Source organism: Trachymyrmex cornetzi, unplaced genomic scaffold, assembly GCF_001594075.2.
Source record: "Trachymyrmex cornetzi isolate Tcor2-1 unplaced genomic scaffold, Tcor1.1 scaffold361, whole genome shotgun sequence".
Lineage (NCBI taxonomy): Eukaryota > Metazoa > Arthropoda > Insecta > Hymenoptera > Formicidae > Trachymyrmex > Trachymyrmex cornetzi.
The window spans coordinates 504,509-529,801 of NW_017298332.1; the positions used below are offsets into that span (position 1 = coordinate 504,509).

At 30.4% G+C, this 25,293-nt stretch overlaps 3 protein-coding genes across 4 annotated transcripts in view; 2 read left to right on the top strand and 1 right to left on the bottom strand.

Annotated features, from left to right (window-relative positions):
- The first annotated feature begins 1,728 nt into the window (after positions 1-1,728).
- Positions 1,729-11,261, top strand: LOC108763497 (uncharacterized). Its single transcript, XM_018511175.1, has 9 exons — positions 1,729-1,807; positions 4,801-5,118; positions 5,195-6,093; positions 6,324-7,146; positions 7,561-7,990; positions 8,261-8,403; positions 8,524-8,675; positions 8,932-9,318; positions 9,427-11,261. The coding sequence occupies exons 2-9, from the start codon at positions 5,056-5,058 to the stop codon at positions 11,252-11,254; spliced, it is 4,725 nt and encodes a 1,574-aa protein (XP_018366677.1). The 5' UTR covers positions 1,729-1,807; positions 4,801-5,055; the 3' UTR covers positions 11,255-11,261.
- LOC108763498 (cytochrome c oxidase assembly factor 6 homolog) lies at positions 1,733-4,333 on the top strand. 2 transcript variants are annotated; one of them, XM_018511176.1, is made up of 3 exons: positions 1,733-1,799; positions 3,921-4,065; positions 4,210-4,333. In XM_018511176.1, exons 2-3 carry the CDS (start codon positions 3,925-3,927, stop codon positions 4,300-4,302), a joined length of 234 nt encoding a protein of 77 aa, XP_018366678.1. In that variant the 5' UTR covers positions 1,733-1,799; positions 3,921-3,924; the 3' UTR covers positions 4,303-4,333. The 2 variants fall into 2 exon arrangements, with proteins under 2 accessions (XP_018366678.1, XP_018366679.1); XM_018511177.1 differs by lacking the exon at positions 1,733-1,799 and adding an exon at positions 3,171-3,228 and having other exon boundaries at positions 3,924-4,065.
- Positions 11,262-21,770: 10,509 nt separating the features above from the next.
- The window catches only part of CoRest (REST corepressor), a 7,583-nt gene continuing 4,060 nt past the window's right edge, over positions 21,771-25,293 (bottom strand). The window contains exons 7-10 of the mRNA XM_018511115.1: positions 24,829-24,917; positions 24,282-24,456; positions 23,566-23,880; positions 21,771-21,908 (exon numbers count right to left, since the gene is read on the bottom strand). Coding sequence (XP_018366617.1) covers positions 21,825-21,908; positions 23,566-23,880; positions 24,282-24,456; positions 24,829-24,917 — 663 coding nt within the window. The 3' untranslated portion in view covers positions 21,771-21,824. The remainder of the gene's footprint in view (positions 21,909-23,565; positions 23,881-24,281; positions 24,457-24,828; positions 24,918-25,293) is intronic.

A 25,293-nucleotide genomic window follows, 5' to 3' on the forward strand; every position in this document is an offset into this window, starting at 1 on the left:
ACAGTCAAATGTGAGAAGAATAATCGACTGTGATTGGTCAATTTCTTACTCTTACTTCTTACTCCGTGTATTGTAGACGGGCCTTAATGTAGAATGGACTTTATGGTATGTATCCACTGAGTGCATCACGCGTCGCGTCATCCATCGCGTCACGACGCGACGCGAAAGAGAGAAAGAGAGGGGTACAAACTTCACTTTTTTTCTCTTTCGCGTCGTGTTGTGACGCGATGGACGACGCGATGCGCGACGTGCTCAAGAGATACTTATCATTATACTGTATAATACCATGTATAATAATATGTAAGAAACCTCGTGTATAATACGTGCCCAACCCTGTGCACAGGCAATAGGCATAGGCAATAGGGAATAACAAGCCATCCTATCAGAACTCTGGGTGTCAATCATGAAACTTTATCTCTAGGATGGAAAGTGAAAAGTGAAAATTTTTACTATTGAAATTAATGAAGAAATTTTTCATTTTTCACATTCCATCTTAGGGATAAAGTTTCATGATTGATACCCTGGGTGTGTAATTTCGATATTATATCCCAGAGGTCTGATTGGACGGCTCGTTATTCCTGTTGCCTATGCCTTTGCTAGTGTCTATTGTGTTTAAGCCTTTCGGGGTTCCGCACAATAAAAGGAACAGGGAATAGGAAACAGAGAATAAGAATGTCAACCTATCTGAAACTGTGTATTCCACAATACATGATTTCTGATAGATTGAAATTCTTATTTTCTATTCTCTGTTCCCTGTTCCTTTTATTGTGCAGAGCACCTAACTTTCTATTAGTCATTTTACCGTCTTGAACTCGCCCATTAACAGCGAGCGCTAAAAAATAAAAAAAATGTATTTTTTCAACGTAGAAACTTTTTCAGTATTCTTTCTATTAGCGTTTTCGGCCCGGTCAGGTTTGAACCAACCTGGGTTGGATTAATGGCGTTTTGTGCTCTCCTATTGGTAGAGCGGGTGACGTCAACCAATAGGAAAAATTAATCCAACCCAGGTTGGTGCAAACCGGATGGCACCCAGTTGGACACGGTTCAATTGGACACGAGCCACTCACAGCGCTTGAGACTACAAAGCTCCTAAGCACCGGTCGCTGGGATTGGTGGTGTCCAATCGAGCCGTGATCAATCGGGATCATCCCGTGCAAACCCGATTGGGCCAAAAACGCTAATAGTCGAATATGAGGAGAATATTCTACTGTGTAATTGGTCAATTCTCGCATCTACACCACTTACAACTATGCTTACGCAATTCTGGAATGAATTTTATTTTACTCAAAATAAAATGAATGTGTCCAAATACTCTAAATGTGCTTTAGAACACACGACAGTAAATCAAAGAAAAATAGACAAATAAATAAAAGTATAGAAAAAAAATGTAGCTAAAAGAAAGTTAGATTTAGTTCTTGCGTTATTTTTATTATGCTTATTAATTCTCTTTAATTTCCTACAAATTCAGTTTCAAGATGCAAACAATTAACACAATTGTAAAAAATCATCACATTATTAATTATGCAACCTGCTAATTCTAAATGCAATTTATGGAAGATAAAGTTTGTGAAAGCTTAGTATAGAGGTTATGCAGTTTAGATCTTTTAGTACGAACCCTAGCGAGACCTATGGTTCGACCGGTTTGATAAATGGCAAACGATTTTAGCAATTAAGACTCACTGATAGTACGACGATATTGATTCTTTACTTGAGTCGAATAGGACTGAGCTAGATGATTGCTCTGTACATGAGATAGTACAAAATAGTTGTTAATAACTGTTTTCTACATTATTACGACTACATTCAGGTTAGTCGGATCTTATGATTTGCAAAATACCATTGTTAAGACACTGCATATTTATGAAATATATATATTAGGAGATAGTTTAAGATATTTTTTAAAAGAAAAAAGAATTATCTTTTTACACATAGCACATTACAATCTTGACTAAATTCGACATTACGTTCGACATTACGTAATCATAAATGAAAAATTTAGAGGTTATATCGCACTTTAGAAATAAGAAAGAAAGATTAGGTTTATTTCGTTAGCTTTGTAGATTATTGTTCGTAAATGAGCTAACGCAATGACAATTTATATTTGTAACACCCTATTTTTTTATTGGTCAAATTTGTATTATTTTTCCGGTTTTTTCTAGTTATATAATCGTGGATCGTGCAAATATGCTTTTCGAAAATCTATTTTTGCTCATTCAGAAATAAACTTGAAGTTAACATTAATAGAGCTGTTTAGTGAGTGATGGTAACGGGAATATGTGACCTCTTTACTGGAATGTATATTGCCATATTTTCTAAAGTTCATAATTTTATCACATATAATCTACTTACTGTTGTATTATTTAATTGGAAAACATTTATATATAATTCTTAATAATTTACATTCTTGAAGCATTGGATTAGAGATTATGCATTACATTACATGTGATGTAGAATATTTTTGAACATTATATTTTTATTTATGGAAAATATATATATATATATATATATATACACACAAATATTTTTCCAAATATAAATACATTGTTATATTATAAAACATATGAATGATCTTAAATTTTATAATATTTATTTATATCATTTTATTTTGGCAAATTATTAACTGATTATTTTTTATTGTTGAGATTAATTTGCTTCTCAAACTAATTATCATACATTACTGCAAGCATGAAGTATTTGTCAGTTTTTTAATTTACTATTTTTTAAATTGTTAATATTTAATTACATTTACTAATAGTGTTTCTTGTATATCCTTAATTTTAAGTATGAAACACTTAAATATTAAATATTAATAATTAATTTAATTAGTTATATTTAATATTTAAGTGTTTAATATTTTAAATGATAAGAAGATACACAAGAAACACTTGTAAATATACATATATTATATATAAATATGTATTATGACATTTTGAAAATTTTGATTTGATTAGTGGTAAAGAAAAAGATTAGTATGCCATATAAAGATATATATTTTTTTTTCTAAAAGTATATATCATATAAAAGATTATTTTTACATTCACGTAATTTTTTATTTGAAGAACATAAATCTTTTGCAGTAATTGAATAGTTAACTGCTTTCCATTGCACTTTAGTTTTAATTTATAATTTTACATGTTTTGTTGAGTTTTAACGATACTGTAGCAGTTTAAAAAAGTGAGTGAGTGAATTTTTAATAGATTCATCCTAATAAAAGAATAAATATTATAGGTAAGTGTATCGAATTTCTCTATTGAATTTCGTATTTCTCTCATGTTTAGCTATATAATTATTACAATGATAGGAAATGTCTAATTATCGATAATAATTAGATTACCAGAATATTATCTGGTAATCTAATCACAAAAGTGTTATCTAAAACTATTATTATATATATATGAAGACCTCGTACATAAAATCATCAATAGAGTTAAAATTTATACTATACATTTCTCTTTATATACCTAAATAAAACTAGGAATACTATCATAAGACAATAATATAACGAGAAGCAAATGGATATTTCTGCAAGCATATGTATCATTCCCTTACTTCAAAAGTGACACAACTAAAAAATGATTTATCGAATTATTAATTTTATGAATGAGTTAAATATAAACATTATTCTGTTAATTATCAAAAGAACTTTAAAAAGTTACATTAAAAAAATTGTTGAAGCATAACTCAAAAAGGGTGTATTTTAAGGGTTGAGAAATGCAAATGATAAAAATGATATTAATGTTAAAAATATATTCTTATTGCTGAAATTATTTGATTAGTCAATTTTCTGTTAAGTTGAAAAGTAGTTTTTTCCTTTTTCTGTGAAACTTATTTTTTTAAATTGTGTCACTTAAAGGAAGAGAGCGATATATATAAATATATATATATTTATGTTTAATAATTCCTTTTGTATTCTCACATTACAGAATGTCTTTTCCAAACAAAGAAGATCGCATAAAGTGTTGGAGTCGCAGGGACGAATATTGGCAATGTCTTGATGAAGGCAAATCTCAAGCGGAATGTATAGAATTTAGGAAACAATATGAAAAATTCTGCCCATCTCAATGGGTAGGTATTACAGACAGTGTTTTTCTCGACAGCATTTCTAAAGATTTCTTGGTATAATGTTTACTTTGCGTATTTTTAATACCGATAATAGAACCTTTTTTTTTTACTGTCTAACAAGTACTCTTCTATGCCACTTTTATGCAGGTGAAACATTTTGATCGTAAGCGAGATTACTTGAAGTTCAAAGAGCAAATAGAGACGGGGGGGTATGTTCCTGAACAGCCAAAGGAAACATAAGACACTAATCTTTCGATTTTACTGTATTCATAGCAAGTCATGATTGAACTATTAATATTAACTATTAAACAATTAATTTCATACATTATCCATTCGAATGTTTTTGGACTTTACATTGTTATTTTCACTTGTTGAATTATAATAAATAAGATGCTTAAAAATAACAAGACAATGGTTTTATTGCAACATTCTATTATCCTTAACCGGTATGTTACAGAAACTCTGAAGTCATTCGTTCTCTCTTTCAAATTTCTACGTTCCAGAATATCATTTTCAATGTACTAAACTCTAATTTAGTAGTTGTTTCCATCACAGGCTTTTATATTATACTTTAACTAATAATTTTTTTGAAAAAAGTTTCAAAATTTTATTGCGCAGTTTTTTTGCGACTTTTAATCATAATTTGACTACCTTTATACATCAATTGCCTGTTCTCTTCTTCCTTATCATTGAATCGATCCTGTTTACGAGAACGTGATTATTCTCTATTACTTTCAGGACTTGTCTTGATGGTGGAATGCAAAGTTCTGAAAAATCAGATTTATCGAAGCAGGTCGATAAGGAAAGCCAAGCAGTTCTCGATTTTCAAATGGCAGATAAAAACTTACACACACACAATTGAAAATATTATTTTAACATTACCCAATATATTATGAAATAGAAATCTCGCAGAAAAAACAAACCAAACGAAACAGTCAAATTACAAATAATAGTTTTTATTGAATATAAAATACTGAACACTGATGCACAAAAATGGAACCGTACGATGTGTTCAACAAATTGCAGAACTGCCAAAACGATATACCGATTTTCCGAGTTAGTATTTCCTTTACTATTTAATTGAAATGTTTCATTGCAATTTGATTACAATGACTTGTCTACTTCTTTTCAGAAATTGATAAGTACTGCGCGCTTGCACGATTCGACGGGCGAAAGCGTCAAAGAATGGCAAACAATTCTAGCACACATTATAAAGATAATTAGTAACAATTCCGAATTGGGGAATGAACGCATTCTTTTAGCGTGCCATGCATTCTACGCGTTACTTCCGACGCAATACGACTCGCACGCTCTCAAAGACATCATAATTGGTTTCCAAAAACTGGATTCGTGCAATTTATGTTTCCTCGAGAAGCAATACACCGTTTCCGATCTCGAGCTCTTCAAGTTACTAAATGCTTATGGATATCTGCAAGTGAATCGGAAAGATGTTCTTGAAACGTGCTTCGAATATGACGCTCTCTTAATTATGTTTGATGTAATATATAGAAATTGTATGAAATATACGAGATACACTTATTTCGCGTATAGAGTATTGTCCGTGTGGTTGAAGAGATTAAGGAATACGACGGACACGCGCTTTTGGGACAAACAGAATTGTATTTTAGAACAAAAGTTGGAAGCAATTATATTCTCTAATTGGTCCAATGTGCTTAATAATTTATGCAAGCAGAACGCAGAAATTTTCAACATGTATCTCCGGATAATGTTACAGAAACATAAAAAACCGTTCATAGATAATGTATATCAGATATGTCTTCAAGACATGTCGTGGCAAAACGAAACAAAATACATCATTCTAACGGAAATTTTACAAGTACATGATATTAAAGTCCAAACTATACAGTGTTTTTTATTTGAATTATGCAATAGTTTAACAAAAATTTCTTTGCGTTGTGGCGGTACAAAGCTTTATATGACGATTTTAAGGAAACTAAACGAGGCCGAATGGAAGGAAATGTTCGGGGAAGTTATGAAATTCATTATTGACCGCTGGGAATCGGGAAAGCAGTAAGTTTGTAGAATAATTCTTTATCGTAAAAAGCTTATTTTTTCCTAATGATAAACGATAATCTTTTAATTTATTTCTTTTTGCTTCTTAGGCAGAGAGTTATGTGAAAAATTATCTGTAAAATTTCTTTATATAATATATAAGAACAGTCTTGTGTAATTCAAGATTTCTTTTAATAGAAGAACGCATTCTAGAATTTAATATGATATAATTGAAAATCTTTTTACAGTGTGGATCACAACGCTCTTCAATCGTTGTTTACATATTGGCTCGAACCGACTATTGAAATATACAGAAACATTTTGCTATTCTTATGGGAATTGTGCAGTGATACGCAGGGATACTTTTTTCGTTCGCATCTGCAAAGAATGGCCGCTAAAATACATGTAGAACTGCCACAAACGCACGAAATCGATTGTTATATAGACAACAAAGAAGAAATTATACGATTGAATGCTTTTGCAGTGCTTTGTTATCGCGCTGTCGAGCTGATCAATATTAACGAAGCAGACCCATTTCTTCTGATAAAACAATTTCTGTGGTTTAACGCCAATACCGCAACGATTCTTATGAGAGAAGGAATAATAAAATATTTCAGAATATTGTGCTCGAACATCTTGAAAGCGATCAGCGTTAAAACCGATTGTGTACTATCTATTTCTGAATTTATGAATTGGCTGCACGAATACTTCCTGGATTGTTTCGAAATTGGCTCGTGCTATCAACGCAAAATTCTCGCTTTAAAATTATATGGGACCTTACTCTCTTTTACAAATAAAAGTTTGCACAAGAACTACACCCGTCATAAAAAATGCCTTCACAATATTGTAGCGATCGATAAGTACTTGAAGACCACTGATAGTTCAAGTAGGTTACTAAAAGGAATCTTTCTTGGAGGTTTAAGGAATCTTTGTAGGAGGTTTACCAATAAGGAATCTTTGTTCTTGTTATTAAGACTCGTGCTAGATTCTGCAATTGATGTTAGACAACTAGCTAGCACTCTCATTCTGGAATATTTTGGAAAGGATACTTTGTTAACTACAGAAAAACGCGTAAGAAGCTTGTCATACTTATGTGTTTCCTTAAATATTTTATGCTTTCGCATATACATATATGAGTTAAGAAAAACTTGAAAGGTATATTCCTTAACTAATGTGAACTTTTTTAGAAATCAATAGATTTTAATATATAAAAATTGTAATAGAAATTTTTAGACTAAACTTTACTAGATAAGAACAAATCTCTTATTCTACATTGAATTTTACTTGAACATTATTGTAAAAGGAACTTAAATTATAGCTTAATTATCAAATTATTCAAAATATTAAAAGTGTAAAAGTTTTATATTAAAATTTTTATTTTTCTAAGAAAAAATGCTAATTCAAAATTGAGCAAAAATCATGATTCTGAATTTTAGAATAGTTTCTTTTAACAGTAATATTATAATAAAAAAATTCTGACTTTAGATACTCTATAATTGTGCGTGGGAGCATTGCAATTCTTCGAAATTCTACAAAATTGAAAGCGGAGCAATTCTCGTAAAGATAATTGCACATTGGTTGCCTTTAAACAACATTTCTAACGAGGTCTCTAAAAACGCAGCTGCGATATTTTCCGACAATGAGCATAATAATATTCTCGTTTACTCGAGTTATTCAGAATTTCTATTGAATGAAGCTAAATGTCAATTGGCAGAGATAAAAAGCGATATTTTAAAAGCCATTGTCAAAAATAGACCATTTTATGGTATGTTGACCGCTTTATTAGCAGTTGCTTTTCGCGGTGGCCCAGAAAATTGGGTTTTAACACCACAATTTACGGAGAAAATGCTTAGTCTTTTGAAAGACGCTGTTGAGTTCTTTTTATCCACGTTTTCTATCAAAGCATCAAATACAGGTATATATTCAATATTTATAATATTAAAAAGTCTGATCTATATTTTACGATTACTATACCATCACCAAATATAAAATATTAATTTTTCAGTATTAGAACTTTATAATAATTTATAATTATTCAGTAACTTTATTATTATTAGTAGTAATAATAATTAGAAATTTTTATTGATGAATAAGATTATGTAATTAAAATAGGTCACTTTTCCTTAATATTATATCACTTATTAATAGGAATTGTCTGATTTCTGTACAATAATTTTATGTTTAGTTTATTCCTCCTCGTTTGCGGAGATGGGACTGGCTATTGATGAAAAGATAAAAACCAGTGAAATAGAAGATTTTGATTACGACGAATTACAATTGTCACCTGCACATCAAGTACTTATCTCGTGTATCTGGATGTCCTTAAAGGTATATGTTCGCTTATTTGCCATGATTAGTTTAATATTATTATATAGACAAGATTATTATATATAGACAAGATAATTATTACAATTAATTAAATAACAAATGAATAAAATTTTTACATAGATATCATGTGAGATCGCTAGTGAAATTGGAATGTTGATACAGTCCAATGCACATGTAAAACGTTCCATAGATATTATTGTTATGGTGCTACTGAAGTGTCGGCATAAAGGCGTAGTAGAATGTGCTGGTGTAACCATTGCAAATTTATCCAAGTAATTATCAATAGAACTTTATTTAATACTATATATATATATAATAAATACGTAAATAATATATATTTTATATAAATATATAAATAAGTTAATGTATAAATTAATGTAATGAGTATGTGTTATCGTGACAACCATTCGCTGTGAGACAAAAATAATGAATTTATAGTAACAATGCAATAATTAATTTAATTAAATTATTTCTCATAATAATTGTTATGATTCCAAACAATTATATTTAAATAAAAAATTGTTTTAGATGTTTGTATAACGAAGATAAGTACTCTGAGCTACCAAAAATATATCTGACGTGTTTGTTAGAAGAAGATACGAAAAAATCGTTGCATTTAACACGACGAGGTGCTGGATTATCAATCATGTTTCACAAATTAGTCGTCAGTGATAATCGGAACAATCGGCCTACAGTGCATTTTGCAGTGGAAACATTATTGCACTCGTTGAAAAACATCTCAGTGACAATTGTTAGAAATGTCGAGACCGGAGAAGACTCACCATGGGCGAAACGTCTGCATTTCCTGCGTGCATTAGTAGCTGACAAGGAAATCCACGCGCAATTAGTTCCATATATGGAGGATATTTGTTTAACGTGTTTCAAATACATGGAATCCGATGTTTGGACTGTAAGGTAACGCGACGTCGTTTTCTTGATTTAATGTTTATCCATTATATTTTGGATACTTTTTAAATATTTCTTTTGATTCACTTGTTTTCATTATAAAATGCATTTGTACAGGAATGCGAGCTTGCAATTGTACGGCGCAGTGGTGCCGAGATTGGTGGGACAATGTACCAGGAAAGGTGATGAGGCATTTGATTTTGGCGATGGTTACTCCGTCAATCACTTCGTCACGCACTATCCGATGTTAACGAGTCATATGTGGGCACAGCTTCGAGATGTCTCGAAAATACGCGGAACTTCAAACACGGCGTTGCGATCCTATTCTAACGTCGTACACACGCTTATAGTTTTGTCAAAGCTGTCGACGAGCGGCTGCGATCTTGTCGATTATCCCGCGAGGATATTCGCAACAAAATTCAAACATTTGTTGCTCACTTTTCTCGGTAATCCAATGATACACGTCAGACAATTAGCTGCGAAAGCGTATACGGCTCTCACGCCTTTCAATAAAACCAATTCGGAGATAAAAGCGATCAGACAGAAGATTCTTTCAAGTCATGACAATAATATGTCGCACGGATGTTTATTAACTTGTAAATATTTAAGAGAAAAGTTTATTCACAATACACGTAATCTCGTACACGAGATAAAAGAAGACTATGGCAAAGTTTATTGGACTGGAAATCTAGGAAATAGTCGATACTTCAACATAATAGAGACGTGGAATAATATGCGCGTACATAAAAAAGTTGCACAACCGTGTTATATTTTGGAAACATTATTTCTACAGGAAGCATCCTCTCATACGCACTTCACAGATACATTATCTTTCCATTACAATTTACCAATAACTGAATGTATAGTATCGTCGCAGAAAATCCAACCAGGATTTTTTCAATTCGTTGGATATTGTGAGCAGCTACTCGTGGCATATTTTAAAACATTTGGATCAAAATTTGATGATTTCGAACAAACAGCGATACGCAATATTCTGAACTCGAGTTGCACCGAACAAGGCATCGAATTTTTAAAAAGTCTGTCACATTGCGCCCCTTTGTTGGAATTTATACTCAAGTATTTGACATCGATAAGAAACAATTATCATCAATTACTTCTCGAGGAAATAATAACGTTTACATTGAGAACTATAAGACATGCTAGTTTGGAGACTAACAAACTGGAATTTGATGAGATAATAGAGAAGTTTAATGAGGTAGAGATAGCGGTCGCGAATTCGAACATAGCTCGCGTAAAGAATTCATTGATCTTAGCATTTTCTAAACGCGAAACGTTGATAAACCAAGTACTGTTGCATGTGTCCGATATATGTATGGATGAGAAGCAGTCCGTGCGGTTGATGGCGGCAGAATACCTCGAGCTCGTCTTGCATCGTTTCGCACAGCTGCAGGACGGCAATAAATTAATAATTATGCGATGCTGTTTGATTCTGCTGAAGGACGAGATCACCGAAATACGTGAGATTATGTCGACATTATTGCAAATGCATGTATTCCGCAAATGTATCGGTACCGCCTCGCGTCGATTGCAACACGAAGAAATAGTGTACCAACGATTTTTATTAGATGTTATTCGTAATCATATTGCCGATAATAGCGTAGAGTTTATACAATATTTCACACATGCCATCCAAGACGGCGATTCTAACGTGACGATCGAAAATCCGTTTCATCATAATGATAGTATTTTCCATAAGGAGGAATCCAAGTTTTTAAATATATGCTTCCTTCACGATAGTACGGACGATGATCGCAACAGCCACGAAAATTCTTCGGATGTTGTACATGCGATAGAAGCGAAACGCTTCAGGAAATTGCAGGAAAAAGCTGGCTTTAGCTATGATGATTTACGAGTGATTTTGTATTTGAAAGAGATTGATTATATGGTGCAGAAGCGAGATATCATTATACAGCAGTGGAAATAGTATAATTTTCATCCATTTCCCGTTTTAACTTATAAACTTAACTGGTTTGGTATCAAAAGTTTTGAAATAAAAAAGCTTTTCGAAAACTATGTGAGATTGAGCTATTAAACAGTATTATATATATTTCAACTGCTTCAATCTGCAAAAAAATTATTATATTCTGTCAGAGTTCACTTAAACATGTAGATTTGTGTTGACAGGGATGCACCTCGAATATCCGAAAAATATCCGGTATTCGGTATTCTCCGGTACTTTTTTACTATCCAGTCGGATAGTCGGATATTAATATTCGGCAATATATATGTATATATCCGGCTGAAATTTTGTATTGAAAATTTGCATTGATGCAAAATTTTAAGATACCTGAGCCGAATAAGGCCCATCTAATTTATTTTTTATTAATTCTATTTATAGATATAGATATATAATAGATATATAATTTTAAATTTATTGTTAATCGTAAAAAGAGATTTTTTCTGGAGACACTGATAGTGTCCCGGCGCTAAGGTACGCGCAGCGACACTACCGTGGCTACTTTACGCGAACCGGCGAATTGCGGGGGACCGAGATTATCATATCTCAATAAGGGAAGAATTAGAACTTTACTCTCAAATATTACAATTATCTTTAATTTTGTCTGTAATTAACTCTAATCTTTGGAAATTTCTAGCAATTTCAATGCAATTTTAACTTTTTAAAAAATAGCAGCATTGAAAATTGTTATTCTCTGGCGTCCTACAAATAACAATAGCCATAATAATAATCACATAAGTGGATCTTATTTAACAAGTACATTGCTTAAAAAAATACTCATACTTATTTCAAAAAATTGATTTATTTGTTATTTTTTATAGCTAGGAAATTGAATAATATTATGATGTATTATAAACTATGAAACAATATGTACTGATAAACTTTGCAGCAAATTGTTATAAAAATGGCTCATACACACAAGTTTTTATCATGTTAAACGAACGTATTCCTATTGAATCCAGTTCTTTGATCCCTTTCTATCTTCTTCCTATGATACATCTTTTAAGCATACATTACAGGCGTAAAAAGTGCGTTTTAAAGTAATAAGTTTAAAAGTGGGTCTTATTTAGTGCTGGGCCTTATTCTTTTCAACTGAACTTCTTGCACAGTTCATTTTTCTTCTTTTTTTTTTACGTTGGGAACATAAAGAAAAAAGATGAACTATGTAAAAAGTTAAGACTGCATTTGAGAAGCATGGTATCAACATCAGTACTATCGTTATTTTATTTTTATCATTTTTTAGATGTAAAACAAGAATAGGATATAGAATGATGCAATAATAACGCGAATACTAATGCAATGATAGCGTGTTTATTGCTAAAAAGAACAAATCTAAAGACTGCTGTAATGTAGTAAGGAAAATTCAACGTATGGAATTTTCTAAAAATACGTGATGAAAAAAAGCTGAATGTCCTCTTTGCGATTCTACATCAAAAAAGAAAATTGTAAGAGGGAAAATACATCGATTATTTTCTACTAAATCTTTATGGAATCATTTGAAGAGTAAATATTCGCTGATATAAAAACAATATTCTAATCTGAAAACTTTAGTTTTAAAATACTTGAGTCTTCCGTGCATTCTGAAAGACTTCAGCGCAAGAAAATTGATTTATGCCATAATTAAAGTAGATTGTCACCGGAAAATGCTGCAATGTTATGAAAAATTAATTAATATTAAATTTTTATTACTAAGCAATGTTGAAACTACTGTAAGCAACCCTATTCCACAGCCGATCAATTATTATCGCTATTTTTCTCGTTTTCTCTTTTTTTTTAAATTTTGAGAAATTTGTATTGGATTTTCGGGAAAATATCCGATATTCACACACACACACACACACACACAAAACCGGGTAATTCTCCTACCGAATATTTGACCGGATATCGGATATTCAGTGTCACATTCTTTTCAAATATCCGGTATCCAGGGCACCTATCATGGAATAAAGTCGGAATGGATTCCGGTTGGAATTATTCCGTTTTCCCCAGAAAACACAATAGAAATCTAGGGAATAATTGAATAATTCCGATCGGAATCCATTCCGATTTTGTTCCATAATAGGTATTCAGTATCCAGTAATTCTACGATCTAGTGCATTCCTAGTTATTGATACCAAGCCGAACAGTTTGTATTTTTGTTTTATATACAGGTGAATGTAATTGACAAGTATAGTTTAGCAATAAATATTATTTTATTAACGAACTTTTTAACATTTAATTTGGTAGAGATAAAAAAATGCATCAATGATTGATATAAGATTATTGCGGACTCGAGAAATTATATTAACTGGATAAGTTTACTGTAGAATGACCGAAAACCAATTATGTGATAAAGAGATTAAAGAATTTTATATGCGATATTTTAGTCTCACGTCTACACGTACATTATATTCTTAAAATAAGATACGAGAAATAAATAATTTCATTCGTACAATGCGTAAGATATATTTAATTTTGTATAATTACATGTGTACAACTTAGCCAGTCAAATGTGCGATACACATATTCCGAAGAATATGTATAAACAGTAGGCATCCATCGCTCTTTATACATATACACATTGTACTACGAATTCTTTTTTGTCCTATTTTTTTCTTGATCGCCACATCGCTATATACATCGTAGCAACTAATATATAATAATAGACAATTTAAATTTTCTTTGTAAATATCCTCACTATACAGATAGCGAAGATTTTTACATTGCTACATCGATCATATTTAATTCGAATATCTCAAATGATTGCAAATACGTAGCAGAGATTTAATTGATACAATTTTCGTTTCTTACATAGGATAAAGAATTCTTACATCTAGGAAAATCTGTATACGCGTCCTGTATAAAAAAAATCCATATAGTGCAATAGCATCTCTTATCGTTACACTGACATGCTCAAAAATCGTATTTTTTCGGCGAATTCTCGACGAGAGAAAGTATATTATATTGTGCGAGTACATAAAAATATTATACCTAAAAGTAATGTTAAATCTAACGTGAAAATAAATAAAACGCCATATATGTATATGTTAATATTTTGTATAAAATATTTACGCAGAAGTGTGGATCAATCTAATTCTTGGGAAAAGTAGATTTTTGCGACAGAGAACTTCGGATTTCACGGAAATCACAACGATAATGCACGCCCTAGCATATTGAGCAACAAATTTTACTAACTACAGATATTAAATATTTTTCTTCTTAATGTAACAATGCTTTCTATCTACTGCTACGCAAATGGTGTTCCGTTTTCATATTATGGTCTTATACTATTAGCAAAATTTCTCATGTTTGCGTGATATGTCACTATCGGTGAATGCAATTTTTTGTTAATGCTCTCATGTATATTGAAGAGACTCATTTTCAGAAATATCATCATTGAAAAATATGATTCTGCTTGCGAATTATTTAACTACGACTGATCTGTCGAAACTTGCACAAAGAGTCACGAGAAATTTATTCTTATTCACATGCATACATATATTCATACAGGCGCGTGTCAATTTGCTAATATATATTTTGAATAATATTGTAGAGCTTCTAGCGCCTATATATGTATATACTTATATTTAATAGTCTTCTTATTACTACTACTAATACAGTAAATTTAGATTTTGTATCGATCGTTGTCTATCTACAATACATTGTTCAATTTAGACTTACACACTGTGATTTAATTATTTAAATTAATAGCTAGCAGGGATTCGAACTGAAAAATTTCGGTTCTTATAACTGTCCGAGACTAAATTCAACTTTTGATTATAGTTCTTTTAACGGTTACCGGGTCCTTTTTGGTTTCGGTAATTATACTTGTAACGGTCACCGTTGTTACTAAAAGAATTGGAACTGACACCGGAACCTGGTCTTAGACCATAATCATAACCAGGTTGAAATTTTAATCCATAATGTAATTTCGGTCCGAATATCCCTATTAGCTAGATTATTTTACCATGAAAAATATGCACAAGAATAGCGTGAGCTTTCGATCTCTTCTGAATATATAATAAAATGCTGATAGATACAATTCATTTGAACTTGATGAGAATTCTAATAGTGCAACAGACTCGCAAACGCACTCTGCAAAAGAGACGCTATCTATTCATATCAATGCAATGGAAAAACGACAAATATAAAAAGCAGGTTTATCATTCGGATATACTGCATTATATCAAATAGTCTTATATTTTATTTTTTTTGAAAACTATAATTTAAGCTATTAAAATTTCAAGGAAGTTAAAACGTTTATATTTTTGAAATTGCTATATAATTTCCGTGTGTAGCGGCAGAGATATTTTGTTAGTAAATTGTCAGTTGATAATCGTTTTACATCATAGCAAAATTCTAGTCTCATATGAGAAGTAATCTTATTTTAATATTAAAATGCCAAACACATGTAAATATAGATATAAAAACAGTTTGATATTTTAAAGATTAAGAGCTGTTTTTAGGATTTTATTATTATTGTTTAATATAAGATATAAAATGATTAATAATTAATGAAAAAATAAAAAATGAATGCGCCGAAATAAGGCAAAGAAACAAGATAGTGTAGAAACCGATAGAGATGTTGCTGAGCCTAAAAATTATACGAAGAAGAAAAAGAAGAAACTAAAGACTAAATGTATAAACAACAATGGGCAGTTCAAATTAGTTTAGTAATATATGTTATAAATATAAGATAATTTTACGCAACAAATATCTAGCGTTGACTCCAACTGCCCATTGTTGTTTATACATTTAGTTTGATTATTTGAGGAGTCCATAGATTGCAATTTTCTTCATGTATTGTTAAAACTAAAGACTAATAAAACGTCTCTGTGCCGCTACACGATAATTATACAGCAAGAAACTAAAGAAAAAAAGATAGATAACAATTGTGTTGACCGATAATGAACAGGAAGAAAAACGTATTACTCTATATAACATAGATTATAGAACGTATTACTCTATATAATATAAATTATAGTTTATCTAGAGACTTTGTATTATACAGGGTAAGTCATTTTAATCTATCTCCTCAAATATTTCCGTTCCCTTGTATTCTACAAGAAAATGTTTCAGACAAAAGTTGTATGGTTTCGAGGGGGACATAAGATGGTATCATTGGTTTGACCTTGGGTGGCGTTGTCAAGGTCAGACGAAGGTCACATTAAATTTTTTTAATGGAACCCCCCATTTTTTATTACATATTCTTGTAGCTTACCTTGAGAACTTTTCAAAACACTATAATAAAATATTTTTTCATTAAGTACTTTTCAAGTTATGAGGCTTGACAGTCATAGTATGTACCGGCCGGAATTAGCATTACCCAAAGTGTCCGACCGACGACTAAAATCTCTTGAATGTTGTTCAGAATCACGACCTGGATAACATTGGTCAAGATCAAGATTGGAGGTCATACCTCTTATTTTCATTTTTACGTAGAAATAAATTTTTAGTGCAACAGTGAAAATAAGACGAACAATCTCCAATGACCTTGATCTTGACAAATGTTATCTAGGTAATGATCCTGAATAACATTCAAGAGATTTTAGCCGTCGGTCGGACACCTTGGGTAATGCTAATACCGACACATACTATAACTTTCAAGCTTCATAAGTGTTTTGAAAAGCTCTCGAGGTAAGCTACAAGAATATGTAATAAAAAATGGGGGGTTTCATTAAAAAAATTTAATGTGACCTTCGTCTGACCTTGACAACGCCACCCAAGGTTAAACCAATGATACCATCTTATGTCCATTTCGAAACCATACAACTTTTGTCTGAAATATTTTCTTGTAAAATGCAAGAGAACGGAAATATTTACGGGTGATAGATTAAAATAAACCACCCTGTATATTAAAGTTCTTCTTCTTCATTAAAGTAATCGAATCTTAATTAATTTCAAATAAATCGAATGATATTTTAAAGACATTGCGAAAAAGTGGAGAAACTTATTTAAAAAGACTCAGTCGCTCTCGGCTAAATTTAACAAAAAAGAATCGAAAGTGATACGCAGAGCAAAAGCAGAAGTGATTCTGAATGAAAGAGATCTAATTTTTGAGAATGGAAAGCGATAAAGACAATAAGATTGGATAAAGTGTCAGATGCTGCACGTAAAAAGAAACATGCAAGGAAATGAATCAAGAATTGCCGTATAGAGGCAAAGAAGACAAAATCTTTGGATAATCTGAGAGCCGCCGCTGTCATGCTGAACAAAACATTGTTTGGTCTATGTTATAAATCAAAATATACATATTCTATGTTACACACAAAAACATTTCTTAATGCCTATTTTATTAAGTTGAGTAAAACGTGCATCCTACATTACTATCTAAATTATTCTTATTAATAGATTTGTGAAATAAAACTCAGATTTTGTACAGAAATCAAATGTTAATATGAAGGCGTGCATTATTGTTTTGTAAAGACGCTATATATCCCTGTTCCTTATTTATAAGCTGAGAGTCGATTATAATATATCTTAAAATGAGGTGAAAATTATAAGAGTGAACGAAAAAAATTCACTAAAATATTTATAATTTGATTGTTTAAATTTACTTAGTGAATTTACATTCTTGTAATTTTCATCTCTTTTTAAAATATATAATAGACTCTAATTTTTTTTATCAACATTTTGTTATATACATTAGCTACTAGATGGTAATAAGTGCCATCTTTTATAATTCGAGTTATCGATTTATAATATCGATGTAAAAACATTATGACATGTTATAAGAACGCATCATGATATTCTTTTCCCCTGGAAGAATGGTCTTTTTTTACTACACTTATTAATAATATGTGTATATATTTTGGTAAATTACAACGGTAATATCTATATTCTCGCATCGTAATTTTATGATGAATTTTAATTACAATCCATTTTGTAACGGATAGTAATTGAAATGTTTTATTTATGTTATTAAACATGAAAGATAATCTTCTGTTTGTCTGGCTGCTGCTTATTATAATGCGACAGATTAATATTGTAGCATTATTACTGTATGTAAGCGAGCTCTTTCAAGCGTACAGAATAGTGCAAGCTATACTTCAAATTTGTAATTCACATATAAAATATTGAAGTGCCTGATATTCTTACCATATGTAACACTTATTCTCACAATATTTCAATTAAGCAGAAATTAATCGAAAAATTATTCAAGCTATTGCTATGTTTGTTGTCGCTACAGGTAGATTTGGCAGGAATAAAAGCTACAATTATAGACGACTATTAAAAAGAAAAGGAAGAAAAGAAAAAATGTTGAACATATTCAAAATTACTATGAGAATAAAAGTTAAAAGACACACAAATGATATAAGTATGCATAGTATAAAATTGATATAGAATGTAGCAGTTTCGCAAAACTCATCATATAAATAGTAATAGAGATAAGAAAAAATATAAATAAATAAAGATATTTGAGCATTAAAATGTTCTCCACATTTGTTTTTTAATTTGGAACATTTTAACACACAATGTTTAGTCTATAAAATTCTTTTAACATAACATTTTTATGATTTCTCTGATACATGATTTATCAAACATAATTATCTTTCTCTCTCTCTCTCTCTCTCTCTCTTCAAATGAGATCAATTTTATCATGTAACATTGTCACAAATTTTCCATATTAATTCAAATCGACATTACAGTTCAAATAATATATGTATAAACAAAAAAATAAATTTTTTTGTTATATATATGTATGAAAATAATTTAAAGTATACTTCTAAATATAAGTTGCATCTTCATACCATATAATTTATATATAATACATAATGTGATAAGTGTTTTGCGGCTGCGTCTGTTTTTTTACAAATATGTTCTTAATCAAAAAATTTTAATTTCTTTAATATATGTATAATACATATTTTCAACATATGGATAATACATAATACATAATGTATGATACATAACGTACATCATCTTTTGTACACAAATAAATGATTAAAATCCGATTTTAGGTACGAAAGATAAAATCATTAACATTCATTTCTACCAATGCAGTTTAATTTTAATCTCTGTTCCATTAACTCTTCATCTTTTTCTCTAGTTTGAAAAATTAGAAAAAGATAAAGACTAATAGCATTTTTCACTGAGAAAACTGGTGGAACATCAACACCGTGCTAGGTTTCGATAAAAACTGCACTAGTACACTAATAGTGCAAGTTTAGTGCGGTTCAATGGAATATATCATAAGGCATTCATTTTATTGACATCCATTTTATAACACTCCTAAAAATATATATAACTGTGTTCAAACTTAAATTACTTAAATTTTTTATTTTACAATATTCTGACTCATATTTATTTATTTAAAACATTTTTTTAAATTAATTTTTTACATTTTAAGAGTTTTAAATAGGGATGCACTGGATATCCGGAAAGTATCCAGCATCTGGTATTATCCAGAATTTTTTTACTATCCGACCGGATTAGTATCCGGGAATATATCCGGTTGAAATTTGATATCATTAAATTGTTGATTTTTTTCTTATATAAATGTTCTGATAAATATGCACATTCATGATACTATATCTTATACATTGTTGCAAAATTACAATCTTTTCCTCTATAAGCTTTTTTCTTTAGAACACTTTCTCGGAATCCGGTCGGATATCCGACTTGAAGAAATTGCCTTTTCCGATTCCTAATTTTAAACGTCAAAATGTCATTGTGTATTCTTAGAAAAATCAAAATTAACACGTATTATGACATTAATTAGAATAATATAATATCATATCATAATGTAATATCATAGCTTAGCACGAATACAATTTCAATTTGCACTGGTCTTCACTGACTTCAAAGACGGAAGAGAAAAAGAACTGGTGCAAGTTTTTTGCACCAGTTTTATCAATGGAACATTAAACATTAAAAATATGTGCATTGGTTTTCACAGTGGAATAATAAAGTTACACTCAGTACGCACTAGTGTTTCACTAGTTCTCCCAGGTGGAAAACGCTATAAGTTAACATATTAATGCCCAATTTCTTCACCTCTAGATAACTTTATCCAAGAGATATCTCCCAGAATACAATGGAGATATCTCCTGGATAAGGTTATCCGCAATTTATCTGAAAGTGAAGAAATTGGGCATAAGTTTTCGTTTAAGTTTTTGTTTACATCGCACAATATCGTCAACTGAAGAGATACACGTGGTGCGTCTCAGCAAACGAGAACGGATTGGATAAATCCATATGAATAAAGTTTTCGAATCAGCGTGATTTGCAAAAAAGGTATTGAATTTTGTAGAAACTGAATACACTGAATCCGTTTCTATACGTCTAGATAAGTATAATAATGTGAACTCTAGTGGATTTATATATAGATTCAGAAATGAAATGGTAATCTGTGATCCCAGAAAGTGATTTATCGTTGGAAAGTACGCACCAAGATAATAATCACAGATATATGAATTTCTTCCCGAATGAGCCCTAGTACTATACCCAGAGTATACAACATTACGGATTCACGGTAACAGGGTATTTGGGAGGTAAGGACTTATGTATATCACCACGGTGCGTGCTTTTCAACGATATCACTTGCCGAGATCGCAAGTGACTAGCACTTGGTGGGTCTCTCATGTTATACAATTCTTCAATATGGCGCGTTAAATTCAAACGAATTAGTTCATTGCGTTGAATATTGGGTAAGATACCAAAAGTAAATTACCAATACATAATTACGGATTCAACCGGATTGATCGTATGCTTCATTTCTATGCACCTTGGATGAGATACAGAAAGTAAATAACCAATCCATAATTACTGATTCAGAAAAATTACGGATAGAAAAGAATTTAAAAAATTCAAAAACTTGATTCGACATCACTTCAATGAATAATTTTCAACATTTTTCAATAATTTCTCGTTTGCTGGGGTAAGCTAAAGTAAACAAAAAAAAAAAGTTTCGTTCTCTAAAGCATATCTATCAAATATTTTAAACAGTTTTTGGAACTAATGTGACGTAAACGAGAAGTCCGATGCCGATCTGTATTGGCGTTAAACTAAAATTTTAGTTAATCTATATTGGTAGAAACGGGCATAAGAGTATCAGATTATGACAAATGCATTATCGCAACACGAATATCATTTATAAGATCTTATGCAACTCATATATGTTTTAGGCTAAAAGTTTGGAAACACTTTCAAAAATTAACTTTTTTTGAGATTACTTATTCAAATATCCACAACAATGTATTTTTTTAACAATACAGTATTGTTTTAATGCAATAAATTTTAATAAATTTGAAGAATTGTTTAAAACACATTTTGTTATGGATATTTTGAATAAGCAATAAAAAAATATCAATTTTTTAAAAGTATTTCTAAACTTTTGATCTGAAGTAGATATTGTATCATGTAATTGAATTTGATTTGTAAAAATAAATTTTTTTGTTCTATATCACTCTTGATTGAGACGCGATAATTGAAGGAAAAGAAAAAAATTCAATCAATTAACTGATAAAAATCAATCAATACATTGATATTATTATCGGTTATCACTGAACCTGCAGTTATTCTTTTCTCGTTTTGTATTTAAAATTGTACTCATTTGTTATTTAGCAGCTTGTCCAGGCCCAGTGGAAGCTTTCCCCTTCTGAGATGATTCTGCAGTATCATTTGATTGATCAACATCCATCTAAAAATTTCATTAAATTGTTAGCTTAAATCAATGATTTAAACAGAAGATTAAAGTACAAAGAATTTAAAAGTTCAAAAATAAATTTATTTTGATCAATTTAGAATTCATTTTTTCTTAGTTTTTTTCTTTTTTTTAAGGAGCATTTATACTGGTCATAACCATATATCTCGTATGCCGTAATCTGTAAGAATTGACTAATCACGATATTGTCAACAGTTGAGTATTCCTATCTTACAGTCAAATAAAAGAGGAATATTCAACTGTGATTGGTCAATTCTTACAGATTACGGCATACAGTTATGGCCAGTACAAAAATGTTTTCTAAATCTTAATATTTTTTATATACACATATATATATACAAGTATATACAGTGTCCAATGAGATTTCTGCCAAACGCGTTTTGTAGATAGAGCGGACAGAATAAATTACCGAATATTCGTCTTCAATAATTTATTACTCAAATATTATCAACTTTACAGAAAAACAGCAATAAACATAAATTGTTTAAAACAATACAAATATTAAATGGGCATAGAACCAGTATTTTAATGAACAAATTTAATTAAAATAATAATATTACAAACGTTTCGACTCCGATAGGATCATTTTCAATGTTACATAAAAATATCATAAATTACAATTACATTTGTAAAATCTTTAATAAAAATGAATAAATAAATTATAACATTTCATGATGTCGCAAACATAATCTTGTCATTTATATAAAAAGTGTAAGTTGTCCAATTGAAATTTTGTCGAGGTTGCAAATAAAACTATATCTAGGAAAAGATTTATACAAAACGTGAATCCTAAAGTAATATATAAAGAACACTTGTCATAATGTGTAACAAAAAAGTTTTTTACCTTGTCAGTTAAATAAAATAAATCCAGTGATGTGTTATTTTATTGCGTTGTGACTATATGTTATAAATTTAAACTTACACTTTTTATATAAATGACAAGATTATGCTTGCGACATCATGAAATGTTATAATTCATTTATTCATTTTTATTAAAGATTTTATAAATGTAACTGTAATTTATGATATTTTTATGCAACATCGAAAATGACTCCGATCGGAGTCGAAACGTTTGTAATATTATTATTTTAATTAAATTTGTTCGTTAGAATATTGGTTCTATGCCCTTTTAATATTTATATTGTTTTATACATATTGAGCCTTATAATTAATAAATTGTTTATTTTCTTTTTATAGAGCTCTAAAAATTTTTTCAGAACTTTTTAGTACTGCATTTTCTTATTGGCAACTATTCTTACCAACATGAGAAAATACGGTCTGAAAACATTTTCAGAACTTTATAAAAAGAAAATAAGCAATTTCTGTTTCTTGCTGTTTTTCTGTAAAGTTGATAGTATTTGAGTAAAAAATTACTAAAGACCAATAACTTGTTAATCATTGCGAAAATTGCAAAATGGTAGAGGACTTTTCGATTCAGTTTAGTCTGCTCCATCTACAAAAAGTGTTTAACAGAAGTCTCATCAGACACTATATATATATGTATATACATATAACGGAAAAAATATTTTATAGTAATCAAAATAATATTCTTGGTACACTTTCAATATTATATAACAAAAATATATACACCATAACTTGTGTCGTATCGAAAAATATAATGTACACTTTGTACCTTTTCTTCTTTTTCGTCATCGATAAGAATGGGACCATTTTCAGCCTCAAATTCTTTCAGTACTGCATCCAAATTATATCTTCGTCGATAGTTCACGAAAAATGATCGTAAATGGGCTTCAGTTTTGGTACCAATAACTTCAGCAATTGCGGCAAAATCCTTTCCGTATTTTCTAATGCCTTGAACCGCTAATAGTAATTCATCATTTGTCCAGCGTGCATTTATACGGCCTGACACTTCCGGCGGTCGTAGATGGTCGATACCATCGGTTGTCTTTCGCTTCAGTGCGCTTACTTGTTGTTTGTTAGCTTGTATCTATGCGATTTCGAAAATTATATAACATTATAAGTTACACAATATATACAAGTAAGAATTAAAGCCTATAACGGTCGAACACAATATATAGTTATATAAAGCATAATTAATTATATTTTTATTTTTTATATTAATTACATTATATTTTAATTAAAGAGATATAAAATGCATTGGTCACGAAAGCATTGTTGCGTCTGCAATCCTAGCATTCAAGATTTTTATTCTACTTTATAACATTTCTTTAAAATACTTCAGTATAACACATACCTTAATTGTTAACAGTTTCAAATGGGAGTGTTTACATATGCTTTCATGATTCATTACGACGATATAAAAAATAAAGAAAAATGTATCCACACGTTATATTTTTATAGGCTTTTCTTTTGTACTTGTTAACATACTTGACGTTTTAAGCTAACGATCTCAGTGTCGATAGCTTGCAAACTGTTGTTGGCTTGATTTGGTTGACCAGCCAACGCCGCCAAATCATCGTGATTCACAACTAAGCCCCGGGGTGGTTTTCTTTTATTCGTACGACCCGGCATGGAAGTTAACGGTCTTGCTACACCGGTACGCCTAAACCATCAAAAAACGTAGAATGATTTTAAGAATCTGAACATCAGGCTGGTCTATATTGTATGTCAATGTCATTAAGATCAAATAAGTATCATTAATAAGGATATATATAGTTTAAAACAAAATACGGAATAAGCGAGTTTCCAAGGATATTCATTAATTTTAATTGCTTAAATATGAACAAATATATGCGTTTATCTGTAAAAAGAGGTATTTCGAATAAGCATTACTGCCTTGGAGAAAGAGTCAATTCAGTTCCGGTAACTTATTTTTCATATGAATATCCTTTCCAACGCTTATTGAGTTGCGTATAATTATATTTATCTATTCGCAATCATTGGCATTGACATTTAATTTACGTTCACTGTTTACCTCCAATGTAGATAGCAGCTATGACACGCATGTCCCTTGGGCGTCGCACGAACACTATGGCATGCGATGCCACAGTTGCTACACGAGCCCTACAACACATAACACCCTTTTAAAACAAAAATTTTGATAACCCCCCTACCCATAAATTCCTATTTTTTAATTCATTATCATTTATCGTCTCCGAGTGCTAAGAATTAATTATAAGAAAATCATTAAAGTGATGTGTCCCGTTCATCAATAAGTCAATTTTCGTATTTTCTTAGAATTCGCTCAACTGTGATAGTATTAGTCGAACTAATTCCATAAGCCAAATATTTCATAATTCACATTTTTCTGCTTTATTTCCTTAGTAAAATGCCAGTTAATTTTGATGTCACGAGGAATATTTTAATATTACGAGCAATTTTAATATCACAAAGAATTTTTAACGAGAGACTAGAATACACACACATATATATATATATA

Bases quoted from the DNA above. Each gene is read 5' to 3' on its own strand.
- LOC108763497 (XM_018511175.1), top strand. From the start codon at position 5,056: ATGGAACCGTACGATGTGTTCAACAAATTGCAGAACTGCCAAAACGAT. The intron at 6,094-6,323 runs GTAAGTTTGTAG...ATCTTTTTACAG, and splicing joins CGCTGGGAATCGGGAAAGCA to TGTGGATCACAACGCTCTTC. The intron at 7,147-7,560 runs GTAAGAAGCTTG...TTCTGACTTTAG, and splicing joins TGTTAACTACAGAAAAACGC to ATACTCTATAATTGTGCGTG.
- LOC108763498 (XM_018511176.1), top strand. From the start codon at position 3,925: ATGTCTTTTCCAAACAAAGAAGATCGCATAAAGTGTTGGAGTCGCAGG. The intron at 4,066-4,209 runs GTAGGTATTACA...ACTTTTATGCAG, and splicing joins AATTCTGCCCATCTCAATGG to GTGAAACATTTTGATCGTAA.